General features: G+C 44.3%; 1 protein-coding gene across 1 annotated transcript; it reads right to left on the bottom strand.

Moving 5' to 3' along the window:
* Positions 1 to 6,724: 6,724 nt before the first annotated feature.
* Positions 6,725 to 13,766, bottom strand: LOC125940911 (uncharacterized). Its single transcript, XM_049657588.1, has 4 exons — positions 13,545 to 13,766; positions 12,500 to 12,580; positions 11,005 to 11,105; positions 6,725 to 9,144 (listed from the first exon to the last, which is right to left on the bottom strand). The coding sequence occupies exons 1-4, from the start codon at positions 13,627 to 13,629 to the stop codon at positions 9,064 to 9,066; spliced, it is 348 nt and encodes a 115-aa protein (XP_049513545.1). The 5' UTR covers positions 13,630 to 13,766; the 3' UTR covers positions 6,725 to 9,063.
* Positions 13,767 to 15,116: the final 1,350 nt, after the last annotated feature.

Genomic DNA, 15,116 nt, shown 5'->3' on the forward strand with positions numbered 1-15,116 from the left:
ATATTATCCCATCGATAACAAAGCTGAGGCGATTCGTGTGCTTCCACTTTCCCTAGTGTACTGAAAATAAAGGTTAAAAGGTTCTGAGGCTCAAGCACAAACTTTATAGCATTCATCAGGTACCCGCGCCGAGATCGTTCGCTCACACCGAAGGTTCGGCCTGCTGTAGCCACTGAATCCGTACACACTCTGTCGGATCGACAAGTCTAGCGAGGATAAATCACTCTGTTTTTAAGCTTTCCCATTGTTGTTTTTAAACAGATCATTCTTTCGCGTCTACAGTGTCAGCGCAACGAGCGATGAGCGCCGATATGACGCCTTATAAACATACGTATATGTGCTGTCGCCGAAAACTGCCAGCCGTATTAATCGACAGCTTCTCTGACGGAGATATGTCACTACACAGACGTCTCAATTGAAATGCATTGTCGAACTAAGGAAACGTTGCATTTCCCTTGTGCGAAGAATAAGAAACGGTTGTCAACATCGGTAGTAACAGCCCGTGCAGCGTCCCGGGTCGGCGGTTCTTTTAAGACTTTTTTCCTAGTTAAAATACCAATCGCAATACCAAATCAGTGTTGCAGCCCTTACAGGCTTACTATTGAATACGGACTACAACTTTTTCTTTCTGATAGAGGCGTAAGTTTTAGTTGCGGGGCGAGAGCAAGCAGGTTGGGTGAGAGCGCATCTACCATGTCTCTGCGAGACATGCCTGTGCAAAACTGAAACTGCGTCTGCGTGTTGACAAGGCAAATTATGCATTGTACACCCCGTACCGGCGTGGCGTAGTGGTAAGGTTCTGGGCTTGGGAGGAGTAGGTCACAAGATGGAATCCTACAGTGTATATTTTTTCTCTTTTTTATTGCATTAAAACGCTCTCTGTTCATTTCTGTATTTGAAAAAATATATACGGCGGCCAGGCACCGTGTATTTCTCGCTCTAGAGCTGCATTTCACACCAGTACCTCGCGCCTAGCCTTACCCGGTATGCCGCGCCTTGCCACCATCCCAGCATTCAGCGCGCGACACTGGGCCCATAATCAGGCATGGCACTGGGCACTGAATACTAGGTTTCGCAATAGGGTAGTGAATGAATAGTGTAGCAATTTAACCCGCATATGCGGCATGAATAAGCATATAGCATACATATACCTAGATATATGCGGGTTCCCATGGCGATGATGGAGGTAAAAATTTGTTTTACAGCGGAGCTCTTAGAATCTCGCTATAATGATCATTCCGTCGTCCGCAGCTTCGCCGAGCTGGGGAGAGAGAGAGTGGAGAGAGAGTGAAAGCAGAGTATAAAAATAGCATCGCGCAGCATAGCGGTTCGACGTGGAGAGGAGTCAGGCAGGTGGCCGTGGGACGCTTAGAGCTGCTCTCGACGCCGACCGCGTTTCCCCGCGTTCGCGCCGAAAGCGCCCGGTGTCCGTGACTGCAATCGATGCCTCTGGCGGTGGCTCGGCAGTTTTCGACCAGAGAACTGAACAATCGTCGCTTCCGTAACACTGAAGCGACGATTACTCCTTTACTCCTTTACTCCATGACTAAAACCACCAGTGATCAACGTTTTCTTCTAATTCTCGAAAGGAGATTACTCGCGCGCATCGGCGAATATTTACTCTAGCGATACCGCGCAAGACAGTGCACCAGTTAATACGCAGAATATTCGTCAAGCTATCGTGTCGATGCGTCACATTATGGGTGAACAGTGTAATTTTGTTTAAATGGCGGGTATTAACCGAATCATAACACTCAGTAAGTGTGTTCTCATAACTATAATAAACATCTAGTTACATTACCAGACAATAGTTCGAGGAACATTTGTTTTTAAGGCATTCACCGCAGGGAATTCTAGTGCATGTGAAAAGGTAAACCGTAAATACTCGCTAGATTGCTGCACTAATCTCAGTTGAACAATCCTCAGTTGAACAAGAGGTATTTTATTCACACAAAAGTAAATTATGCCGGGGTCTGCGATGAACTTCCGTTATGGATGTAACGGATGTGACGTTCGGCGCCAACGAGTTAAATATGCTTTGTTGACAGGGATGGCGCGGCCATGTATAGGAGCGGTGAAGAGAAGTACTGCATTGTGACACTAACGAGCGCCGACAGGGAGTACTTCGGTAGTCACAGTGGAGCGGAGGCTTCAACGCGGTATAGCCTGTTGTTGGCACTTTCCGTACATGGTTCGTCTTTCGCGTGGTGCATCTTCAACATGCATCAGTATAGTGCTTACACGCCGTCGATTTCTTCGCTTGCGATGGCCACAACTAAGAAAACTGCTGCGCTAAGTGGCGCAGAAGGGCAATGGCGTCGACAGGCTTTGGTCCGGCGAGAGACACGCCAGCGTGAAGCAGAACGCCTTCGCACATTCGCGGCGCACGCTGCGAACTCTGCCACTCGCATTTCTGAAGCTGGGCGCATCGCAACTGAACAGGCTGCCCAAGACATTCGTACCGCCGCCGAAGCAACTCAACAGCTGGACGCTGCTCGCCAACAGGACGCCGTGCGAAAAGCCAACGAGCAACGCGGTCATCGGCCAGCAAATCGTGCGCCTTTCGCGGCAGCGGACCGTGAGTGCACGAAGCAAACATGCAAGAGCTTCTGTGAAGGCACGTTTCACTCTCGTATTATACCGATTCCAATGAAAGAGGCATGAACCACATTTTAACAGCGGAGCTGTTTAAGCCGGGCGTAATGTATCTGCTGAAGCCAAAAATGTGGGCCGAACCTGGCGGTAGTGCAGAATGGGTCCAAGCGCAATGGCACATTCCCCTGTGAACTAGCGAAGCTGAGCCTGGCTAAGTCTAGCTAAACATGGTTGGGACTATTTAAGCTTAATCAGTCATCGATAACCAATCAATAACCAATCAATGGCTAATCCGTGAAATTCCGGAAAATGCTGAGGATGCCTTGGTAGTGCTTCATCATCATCAGCAGCAGCAGCAGCAGTCTATATTTATGTCCACTGCAGGACGAAGGCAGCAGTGGACAATTGTGATCTCCAATTACCCCTGTCTTGCGCTAGCTGATTCCAACTTGCGCCTGCAAATTTCCTAACTTCATGACCCCACCTAGTTTTCTGCCGTCCTCGACTGCGCTGGTTGGACTTAGCCTAGCTCAAATACGTGGACAATACCTTGCGATAGCCAATCAGCAGCTAATCAATAAGTGATCATTATTCAAATAATTTCGGAGAATGCTAGGATGACTTGGTAGTGCTTAGCCTAGCCCAAATACGTGGCCAATACCTTGCGATAGCCAATCAAAAGTCAATCAATAGCTAATTGATAATCAACAAATAATCAATAGGTCCCGGGAAATGCTGGGGATTACTTGGTAGTGCTTAGCCTAGCCCAAAAACCAGGACTACCTAGGTGCCCATCAGCTCCGCTGTCTCTGTATCATTGCGCCTCCAGTGCAAGCAACGCTAATTTGTCTCCAATACAGCTTCCTCCAAAAGCACAAAGAAAAGATGGGTGATCGCGATATAAGTGCTGCGGTCGTGAAAGTCTGATATGCCAGCGTAGCTATTCCTCAATAATAACAGGCAAAGCGTAGCGCCTTTCTCGTTGAATGATCTCTTCTGAGCTGCTATAAGGCCACTCTGTCATTATAACACCATTATTCTACTTTTGATTTTGAAAGACGTCTTAAAGAAAGTTTCGAGTCAGAAGCGCTAATGAGGGCTTAGAGGAGCTTGAGCAGTGTAACCTTGCCTTACCAATTTAACGTCAGAAGGCTAATCAGTTTTATAAAGCAAGAATGTCATGATGCCACTCTTTGCGACGAATATTGCTGGTGTGAAGGAGGCTAACGCTGAATAAAAAGAGTAAGGCTGGTTCTGAGTTATCAAGTAATTAAAAGGAAGCAAAAACGGAGGAATACTGTGTCAAGCTATCCCTAGCTAGCGGTGCGATCAGTGACGGTAAGGCTCGTCGAGCAAAAGCAATTGAGGGCGCGAAGTTTACAAAAGAAGAATCAGTGGCTCGGTATACGTTCATTTCCCAGAGCGGAAGAAGCATCGAAAGAAACCATAAGTTCTATAACTACTGGCCTATATGTGAGCGCGCTAAGGGATGAGATTTCAAACTTTTCTAAGCCCTGTTCTCGTTCGTCTCGATCAAAAGTTCTTGATTATCAAAGTTGTGTTCAGAGTAGTGAGTGTGCCGAAGCTACGGATTATCTTACTGAAGAGAACGAGCACGAAATGATATTACTAGTTAGAGAGGTTTTAATAAAGAGGGAAATTAGTTAGGCCATCCGTCAGAATATTCAATCTCAGCCATCTGAAGGGAAATGAAAAAAAAAAACATCGCGTCACGTTCTTGATATTAGAGATAGGTTCAAACTAGTGAGTGCAGCAAAGATATGAATTTTGTTATGCAAAAAAATAAAAAATATAGGCAGAACATTTTATTATTATAGAGAGAGGTTCAATAAAGAGCGAAATGAGTTAAGCCATCCGTCAGATTCAGCAAGCTGAGCCTTATGGAATGAAATACCAAAGAACAAAATACCCAAAATATGAATATCGTGCGGACGTAACCGAAAGGACATTGTTTTCACATGCCACCAATATCCGCCGGTAATCTAAGCTGCAAGGATAATCTGACGCAATCAGTAGCAGCCAAGCACGGAAAGCCTCAGCGTTTTCGACACTTAACTTGTCTAAAAGTTCACTCCAGGTTGAGAATTTTATTGTTAGGCGTGCGTTAACGTGAAGCCTTCATCATCCTGTGAATGTTTGTCTTGTTTGTAATGTTTGTCTAAGGCGCACAAGAGACCATTAGCATGCCCTTGACGGATCGACAAAGTAGAGCATGTGGAATATTACCGCTAAAATTTCATTTGACTACACATCATTCAGCTAGCTTATTCTGACGGATGGCTCAACTAATCTCGCTCTTTATTAAACCCCTCTCGCTAGTAATATGATCTTGTACTTGTTTTCTTCAGTAACGTAATCCGTAGTTGCGGCGCACTCACTACTTTGAACGTAACTGTGATAATCAAAAACTTTTGATCGAGATTAACGAGAGGAGGCCTTAGAAAAATTTAAACATTTCGCGTACCATGGGCGCAGTTCAGCAACGTTTGAAATAAGTTTCAAGGGGTAGCCACAATTAAACTGCGCTCTTGGAAAGCGACTATGAAGTTGCCCGACCGCTATCGCTAACGCTGGCCAGAGGCAACACATTCGTCGACTATTTGAGCAAGCATGACATCAGCCAAGCATTGATAATCCTAGACTGATCGGTTAAAAGGGGATTGGTTAACATCCTGGTTGGCTCAGCAGTTACAGATGTTCACTCGTCACGGTGGAGAGCGGCAGACACTCACAATTTCTGAAGAGAATATGCTTGCATTTTGGTGGGAAAAAAAAGTGCAACAGCAGCAAATGAACGCAAACGTCAATTTGCCCGCTGCTGCATGGTGCGATTTCTCACTCCAGCGTTTTCACAGCAACTTTCCGCGGTCATCGAGCGAGATGTGTTCATGTTTACCTTTGCGCGCGTGACACCGTGCTTGTCTATTTAATTAGTAAGCGAATGTTTACAACGTTATACGGCCAATTAAACCACTATCCTTGCTTCGTATAGCTCTCCTTGCTGTCGAAATCGACGCTTCGCCTTTCGGGCGAAACCAACTTTTTTGTAGCATCCACGCAATTTATTGTGCGGATCGATTTCGTCTGAATGGCGACGAATGAAATAATCACAAGCTTCGAATTACGAGCCCACGTTTCATGAAATATCCTGCGTTTCCTTGGTCCTCAAGTTCCTCGTTTTCGCACTGCGAACCCAAACGAACTCGCTATTCTTTTCAGTACTTTAATGAAGCCTTGTTGCGTATTGTTTGACAAATATGCTATTTTTCTTGGCTCCTCTTCATTTCGTTCACACCAGCCCACGTGTGGTTTGGTTGAGCCACTGATTGTTGGTCGTTTGCGCCGAGGGCTCGACAAAACGCAAGGTGGGGACTATATGCAGGAGGTGTACGCGACTCTGCAGGAAGGCCTGACGACGCGTGTATGGTCGTGGAATAGCGTTGAGTGGCTGGCGCAGAAAAACGTGCCTGCAAAACGGCATGAAGTTTGTCCACCTCTGTGGCCAGCGTGGCATGTGTGGACTTTGCCATCTCTGGGAGACAAGCCGTGTTGTCTTGAGACGTTGCTGTCTTGGTGGCAACGTAGCTGGTTGTGTGAGGCACGTCAGATGGCGGCGATTCACACCAGCTGCTGCGTGCGGCGGTCTCGGTGAACGCTCACGACTTCGTGCAGGATTGACGGCGCTCGTACGCGGAGTCGCGATGCACTGGGATTGCCACACTCACCAATGGATTGTTGTGCGTCAACAGTACGGTGAGACTTGGGACATCGGAGGGGGGGGGGGGGGGGGGGGGGGCTCCTCTAGTAGCGGAGTGTGGGTACCTCGACGAAATCAGCAGGTCTAGGAATGCGCCAGTGGGAGTTCGGTGCGCCGAAGCATGTCAGCAGTCAGCACGCCAGTTGAAGCCGTGTTGTCGTGTTTTGGTCGGCGTCGGGAATGACAGGTCAATGAATGCGTCTAGCGGGCGTACATACTCCAGAACTTCATACTTGAACGCATAGAGTTTATCACTATAACACCTAGAGGGTAAACTGGCGCCACCGTCTATGCGAGTTTCTTGAGGGGCGCCGTGCACACTAAACATTTTAACACCCTTAAGGGTGTAAATCAGTTTGTCGCCAGACGGACACCCTAAGGGTGCTGTTTCCTACACCCTACAGTTGGGGTGCTATTATAGCACCCTAGAGGAAGGGTGTCCAGCAAAAATTATGAAGGGTGTTAGGGTGTTAGTCCTCATTAACACCCATTTTCATAGGTGTTGAAAGGGTGTACACCCTTTATTTCTACAGTATAGGGAAGGCAGGCTCAGCTGTACATACCTTGAATTATGACTATATAGAGCGATCCAGGCATAACTCGTGTGTGCCAGAAGGTTCAAGTTCAGCTACCAAGCACGGCGTCCGATAGCCAAGCTTGAAGTTTCGATAGGCATACACAACATTTATACGTGTGGATGACAATAAATATTAGTAATTCAGGGCAAAACCTGTCTTCACTGCACAAATGCAACCTAGCAAACTATAACTTCTGAGCGTGTATATCTACATCAATGGTTATTACGCTTTACATATCCATATAAAATGTAATACGAACCAGCAAGACATATACGATACTGCATTTTCAAGGAAAGTAAATATATTTATTCCATGCTAGAATACATAACTACATAATACATACATAACAACCTAAAATGTGCAATCACCAAATACATTTGTAAGTACATGAAAATTTACATTTCCTACAAAAATGTTTTTTTAATATAACTGATCAAATCTGTCCTATATACAGGGTGTTTCAGTTAACTTGGGACAAACTTTAAAAATATGCAAATGCTCCGTAGGTGGACAGAACCAAAGTAATATTGTTTGCCGTCGCTTGGGGATACTCAGACAATTTTTTGTACTCCGCCTAATTAGACTTAATTATTTATTCAACTTCTCAACTATTATAATTAGATGACAAGTGTCAATTAGAAGATTGTATAGAGCAACATGAGAAACTCCCGATACAGCTTTCTGTTGCTCAATACGTGCAACACAAAAGTGTTTTTCCGAGCGTGAAAGATGCCCGCGAATACACATAAAGTGCCTCGAGCGGCCAGTCGGACGAAAATTTTGCGTATATTCACGGGCTTCTTTCACGCTCGGAAAAACCATTTTATGTTGCACGTATTGAGCAACAGAAAGCTGTATTGGGAGTTTCTCATGTTGCTCTACAATTTACTCATTGACACTTTTCATCTAATTATAATAATTGAGAAGTTGAATAAATAATTAGGTCTAATTATCGAATTAGGCCGAGTACAAAAAATAGTCTGAGTATCTCCAAGCGACGGCGAACAACATTACCTTGGTTCTGTCCAGCTACGTAGCATTTGCATTTATTTAATGTTTAGCTTAAGTTAACTGAAACAACCTGTATATATGGTAACCCTAAAACAGCCTGTTTGGTGCCACTTAAAGGAATAAATTTTCAATATTAAATTTCAGGTACAAAAATTCTAGTTTTGGTGGCCTTGAAAAAATATATATATTGCAAAGGTCAATTAGGGAAGTACATGAAATGCAGAGCAAGCACACAAGAAACACACCCTGTTATTTTGTACACCAATGTCATGGCAAATCATTGTGAAAAGCTGATTTGGAAAGTCGATATAAAGCTTGACTGGCGCACATTTTTGATATACTGAAACACCGTATGTTTCACACATGAACTTGCTTTAAATAAGGTTTGATCCAGGAGCATCAAGATGAATTTTCGCTCCTCAACAAGATTCCTTGAGCAAGAAAATTTTTTTCCCACCTAAATCATTTTTTTAAATGTAAATAGAGTTCTCTGAGCTAAAAATGCTGTGTAGCAGATTTTCCAATTACAATTCTGGTTTCCTTAAATTTTGTAATGCGAAGGCAATGCATGGTCTGTTATAAAATATGTTGCTTGAAAATGTTTTTTTTTCTACTGCAAGACAGCCTAATATGCCAGATTTATTACTGTTTAGGTGCGAAGTGCCGTATCAATGGCGGCCTTATAAAAACAAACCACTGTTCATTAAGGTACTCTACTGGCCACATGCGGATGATACATTGCCAATTTCTAAATTATTTGTACTTGGTGCGATAATGGAAGATTAGGGCTTGTACATAAATGAGCAAATAATGTTTATTAAATCAGCCATACTCTGGTTACTGAATGAAGCTTCAAATGTGTGAGTTCACATTTTTTAAACACAGGCCATCATGCATCAGCCAGTAATGCATAAATAAATGTTAAACATCATGCTTAATATTTTCCAACAAGAAATGATTGTATCAAACAGTATAAAAGTATTAAACAGCATATATTAGTTGATTCAAATTAGAATAAAGTGTATACATTTGAGCTGCAAAATTCTAATTTATGCAGGAAATCACCTTTAGCTTTCATAAAAGCGAGAATACTGTTCACGGTTAACCACAAGGAACAGGGACTCCATTGTCTGAGCATCTTGACCATAAGTGCAGGAGATGGCTGTGCTGGAATCCTGCTTCCTGCATTAGCAAAATAACAGAATCATGAGAGTTGACTCTACATTTCATTACGATCCTATACACTGCGGGGAATTTGATAAGGCAACAAGCTTCTGAAAACAACACCCCTAATTATTGTGACCGAACACAAGGCACAGCTCAATTGGGCAAAAGTTCCAGTTTTCAAATTTAGAAACCGCGATCACTAAGTCATCGTGAATACAAAATGGCATAGAAGCAAAAATGAATATACAGTAGCCTTTTCACTATGGAAAATAAGAGCATAAAATGTAGACTCTACCAACGACATCTCTTAGCAATGGGCATTTCTCCAGGAGCATGGATGTGACCGCAATATAAAACTCACAATATAAAATCTGCAATGTAGTTGTGCATTACACTTCAGAAGCACTGCAGCAGAAGACTTCATGGGAGAAGACACAATAAGACTGCTGTGCTCAAGGCATGAGAATTGTTTTGAATGCAACATTTATACACTCCGAGACGAAGAGCACTATTGTACAGAGAGAGTGCACAACAGACGAAAATGACGAAACCCCCAACTGCAATCTCACCTGCCCTGCATTACAGTAGCAAAGCAGTACTTGCATCTAGCTCAACAATGTCCAACTCTCCACTGCAGTCTATAAGGCCTTTTCTGTATACGTAGTTATTTTTATTTATTGTTGTATATTTCTTTACTGACTGAGTAAGAATCAGTGTTTCAGCACATTTCCCTGGAAAATATAGAACGTCCTGCCAACTATTTTTTGCCCTTGTTAGCTAGGCAATACGCTGACAAGTACTATTCCCTTATTTATACTTACAATCCTTCCTGATGCTCCGAATTTCTACTTCGTGCTCTGAACAGTGACGTATGTCCTTCTACTCAGTTTATGTTGGCTTCCTACAATTTACGTGGTCCTTCATATTGTAGCTGCTCAACTAGAGCCTAAAATTTCCTGCTGTCTCCTAAAAGCACCATCTTTATTGGACAACATATCCTACGTTTCCCCCTCACTGTGGGGGAGTTTATGTAAGTGCTGACCTATTTACTAGACCGCAGTGCCACAACTATTTCTCATCCTGTGTTGCCACTACATGCATGAGTCACAATGGCTGCAAATTGGCTCCCTGCCCCACCCTCTCCGATTCCAGGTCACTCTCTCTCCTAAATGTACATTTTGCCACCTGGAGAATATCCAAAAGCATTGCATCCTCATGAAAAGTGCTCCTGTTAATCTTTTTTTTTCTCTTCTCCTGTAACGACTGTGTTAAATCAAACATGCTTGCGAATTTCATGAGCAGCTCAGTAAACGAAATAGGCACATGGTTTGCTGAAAAGAGGTTTTCAACTACCATAAGAAGCCACGGTTTCTTGCAATTTCTTCAATTCCCTTGCAGTCTTGATAGCAATCTAGCACATTTTGATTTTGATACTGTTTTCAAAACAATAACAGCCGAAATTTTGAGGTTGTGATAATTATGTGATAATTAAAGGTAGAGGAGTTTGACGCAATGAGCAAATAAGAATCGCATTGCAGAGGGTAAACAAATACTCTTTTCCCGCAAATAAATTGGTAGGAGGAGGGTAACTTGAAATGAGCACTGAATGCACAATACAGAATATGATGCTGAAATGCCCCAATCTCTGAATATCCTTGCACAAAAGAAAAACTTCATTATGAAAGGCAATGATGAAATTGCAAGTATATACTTCATAGTCGTCATATCTGCAATGTGCACTGTGCCATCGGCAATATCTAAAAACTGCATACACACAACTGCACAAAATATGAACCTAAGGCTATCAAAGGAGCCTCACAGTATTAAATGGAAACTTGTTTCAGAATATTCGACTACACGCCTATATCTACTTACAATGTTGTCTTGTCTGAAGGCAAACATAAGTGGCTTGCCCCTGATGGGTTTCTGATGGAGAGCACAAAGGCTGCGAATTGTGAGGCTGTCATCTGGATGACCTGCAAGAAATGACATTTTTAGTTCCACATAAACAAATGCTACCAGAACGAGAGACAAGATCACTGGCAATAAAGGTGATTTTGGTTGGCAAGAGAAAAATCAAAGTATGGACTCGGTACAGCTTACTGAGAAAAAAAAAGCCTCATACCACAGATGTTGCAGTGAAAGTTCATTGCATTGAAATTTCCACACACATACGTTTGCCTGCTCATACACTGTTGCCAGTGCTGTGCCAGCGGTATTTCTATTGTTTAATATTTCTTTTAGTGCTCACTAAGTTTATTACCAGCTATGAAAGCGGCTAAGTTGAATGTAATGAGTAATCTTAGTGCCACATTGCAAATATATACTCGATCACACTAGTGACTTGGGCTACTATGTTGGCTATAAATAGTGTGAATGAAGCAAATTTGATTAATTATTGTTTCCTTGCCTTTTCTGGCCAAACAGCACCAGAGAGTTGTACAATTCAGTGGCAAATCCGTGGTAAATGCAAGAGGAATGCGTTAGAATGTCGCAACTCCTTGCAGGTCTCAAATCCATTATTTAAACCATGTTCACCACATTTGCAAAGTGTTGTTCAACAAGTCACTTTACACAAGTCCTGCCCTTTCGAGGAGCGAAGTCTTACACACACACACGCACACCTGCACCACATGACTCGCTTTCAACAATTTACACACACACATACGCTTTTTTTTACACTTTGACACTCCTACTGAGAAAGCATTAAAAAATTTATTGGACTCACTGCAACCTTCTCAATTAAACCTACAGCTCAATCAAACACATTCTCGAGTCCGAGGGCATGCCTTATAAATTCCATTTTTACGAATTATAATTGGGCTATAGAGGACAATTTTCGAAGGGCATGAGAACCACCCCAGAGAGACCTAAATCTTAGCACTTCATATCTTCAGTAAAAGCTGCTTAAACCAATTGCTATATGCGGAATATCGCAAATAACCAGCTATTCACAATTTAAGCAGTTGTCTCCTTGAATTCGGGAGTGTTACGTGTCAAAACGACAATTTGATTAAGGGGCACGGGATAGCGGGTGACTCTGGATTGATCCTGACCCCTAGGGGTTTTTCAACGTGCCCCCAATGCACGAGACACGGGCGTTTTTGCATTTGTAGGCAAAACATTTTTTGTGCGGGCGAAAAGGGCGGCAGCATTTCGCCCGCCGCCGCCTCATAAGCAGTTGCCTACTTCAAGGAAATGTGGGCTAACCCAAGGTACACGTTTCACGATCGAAATTAGTGTAATCGTGAAACACACTTTCCGGATTTCTGATTCATGTATTTATGCTGTTGATGAAACGTTTATTTCACAATAACAATCAAGGAAGTGGATTCATCAGGGTAGAGGAGGGAAAAAGGAGGAAACTTACACCTTCCACTGGTCCTCCGGCGCCTCCATATATTCCAGAGTGGCTCGACACCAAACTCGGTTTTCAGGGCGGGGACAGCCGCTGCACCAATTTTGAAGAGGTTTATTGCGTGTAAAACTACCGACTTTATTCAATACACACACACACACACACACAAGCACGCGCGCCCCCGCAAAAAAATCACAAAACACGTACGCGCGCGCGCGCGCGCGCGCACATACATAGCACTCACGAAACACGCTACGCACGAACGCACGCACGCGCAAGCACATAGAGACCCTGCATACAAGCACGCGCACTAGCAAGCGCTCACAAAACACGTACGCGCGCGCACGCACGCACGCAAGTACTCACATAGAGACCCACATACGAACGCACGCCGCACAAGCACATAGAGACCTCGCATAGCAAGCAACGCGCGCGCGCACGCACACATACAAAACACTCAAAAAACATGCACGAACGCACGTACACGGCGCTCAGAAAAAACGCACGGACGCACGCACGCACACGTGAAGCGCTTACAAAACACGTGCGCGCGCGCTAACGCACACCACACACACACACACACAAACGGAGAGAGAAAGATAGCCCAAAACACGCTGAAGAAGGCGTCCGGCAAGCAGCAGCAGCAGTACGCGGGCGCGCGAGGGAGAGCCAATATTGCGCCGGTACTTTCGAAAGGCGAAGCCAGTCGTCACTTCTTTTTCTACTCGACACAAAACGAACGACCGTGTTATAAGCCGCGCTGAACTCGCAAGAACACCACATTTCCGATAGTTCAAGCGCTCAGAAACAAAGCGGGATTATGCAGGCGCACCACGCCCGACGTGGCCACAGAAACGTTAGTCACACGGGGGCAATCGAGGTAGCCATCTTGCTAGTCACACGGGGGCAATCGAGGTAGCCATCTTGCCGTAGTACTGCGTGCAACTGCTTTTGCGCTTACATTAGTGAAATATGCTATCGGATCACAATGAGATACTTCTACAGCCAACAATAACACGTAATCAAATAAAGAAACACCAAATGAACGGACACTTGCCTGAAACTTTCCATACTGACAGTAGTATACCGACCGCCGACACCGGGCACGTTGCAACTGCTCGTATCTGCTTCCGTGGATCCATCTTCCAGCGCGTGCCAAGGCTTTGAGTTGAGGTGGGGCACGATTAATACACAACGCACGGACCACGTCTCTGATTAGACCGCACACAAAACCAATCACACGTTTAAAATTATTTCCCACAGCGCGAGACGCGGACAAAGACAAAAGGAGACAACGCATCTTTTGAAGCAAGAGTCAATGAGGTGACGTAGCAGCTTCCGCCTTCCCACCCTGCCGCGCGCCGGGTTGTCTAGGCAACGGTAAAGCGTCGTAGCGTCAGTTCCGGTCGCTTTTCAGTCGGGAGGGCGCAGCCGCGTAAATCGCGCTGCGCCGAACTCAGTCGAACTATAAAAATTATCTGCCGTTGCCCCTTTATTCTCACAGCTTTGCTTGTTGGCGTGGCCGCGTGCTTGCTGCCACTTCGTTGTGGTCTCTAGCTGTACCGGTGAGCTGGGAGTGGCGAATACGTTTCGTGTCGAGCGTTACGTTTTTTTTTCCTTTATTTTACGATGTCTGGGCTGCATGACTTTGAGTGCATCGCAGAAATCTTGACCGTGAGTGAGCCGATCAGCGCGCTTCTACAGGTACGATCAAAATACCAGCTGCGTCCGATCAAGGAGACCATGCCAGGTCACAGCATAAAGTTTCAGCGAGATCGTGGCTCGATAAGAGCGCTACATTATTGGTCGTGCCACGTGTGAGGCGCAAGCATTCACATCACTCGTGGCGTCTGCTAAAGGAGTGACAGTTGTGCTCTTCCGCAGTACATTTTTCGGTTTTCCATATTTCCATAGTCCGGAATTCATTACACTGAAGCAATTAGCGGCATCAGTTCTTGGCATTCAAAGAACCATTTATGAACTATATCGATGATGGGCTTCAATTAAGTAAGCAGGATCGTCTGACTTGGTTGGTTGACAAGTGAATTAGCCTAATTTTTATGCCTGCGTGTCTAATTACTACCTTGAATCGCTTAAAAAGACATCTCACCGGGGTTCGCAACTTTTTGTTGGGCTGTTAAGGGCACCGCTAAATTCCTGCAAAATTTTGCGAGTTGCTTGCGCGTTTTCATTCAATTACTGCAGTTTGTATTAAAAGTGTCTAATTGCACTGTAGTATCACAGTGAGAACTAAATCTAATGATATTTCATGAAATTGCAAGTGAATGTGTCTACTTTTCAAGGTAATACGTTTTGGAGTGCCCGTCATGCCAGTAACATCAGTATCTTAGAAAAAAATGACATACATAGACACATGGCTCATTGCGCGGACGTATGCGCGTTCTTATGGCCAGATTTATGCATGCATCCTTGTGTTCAACACCCTTCAGACGTCGATTTAACACCCTTCTTTGAGCAACTTCACACCTTATGTGCCGTATACACCCATATGATAGGGTGTTTTTAACAAAATGGGTGCTAAAAGGGTGTGCACGGGGGTGTAAATGCGGAAAACACCCATTTTAACACCCTTAAGGGTGTGAAAATGTTTAGTGTGTGCCCTCATGGT

This window comes from Dermacentor silvarum, chromosome 10 (assembly GCF_013339745.2).
Source record: "Dermacentor silvarum isolate Dsil-2018 chromosome 10, BIME_Dsil_1.4, whole genome shotgun sequence".
Taxonomy (NCBI): Eukaryota; Metazoa; Arthropoda; class Arachnida; order Ixodida; family Ixodidae; genus Dermacentor; species Dermacentor silvarum.

Excerpts from the sequence above, each read along its gene's own strand:
- LOC125940911 (XM_049657588.1), bottom strand. The coding sequence starts at position 13,629 with ATGGATCCACGGAAGCAGATACGAGCAGTTGCAACGTGCCCGGTGTCG. Across the intron at positions 12,581-13,544 it reads GTCAGTATGGAAAGTTTCAG|CGGCTGTCCCCGCCCTGAAA; the intron begins GCAAGTGTCCGT and ends AAATTGGTGCAG. Across the intron at positions 11,106-12,499 it reads CCGGAGGACCAGTGGAAGGT|GTCATCCAGATGACAGCCTC; the intron begins GTAAGTTTCCTC and ends CATTTCTTGCAG.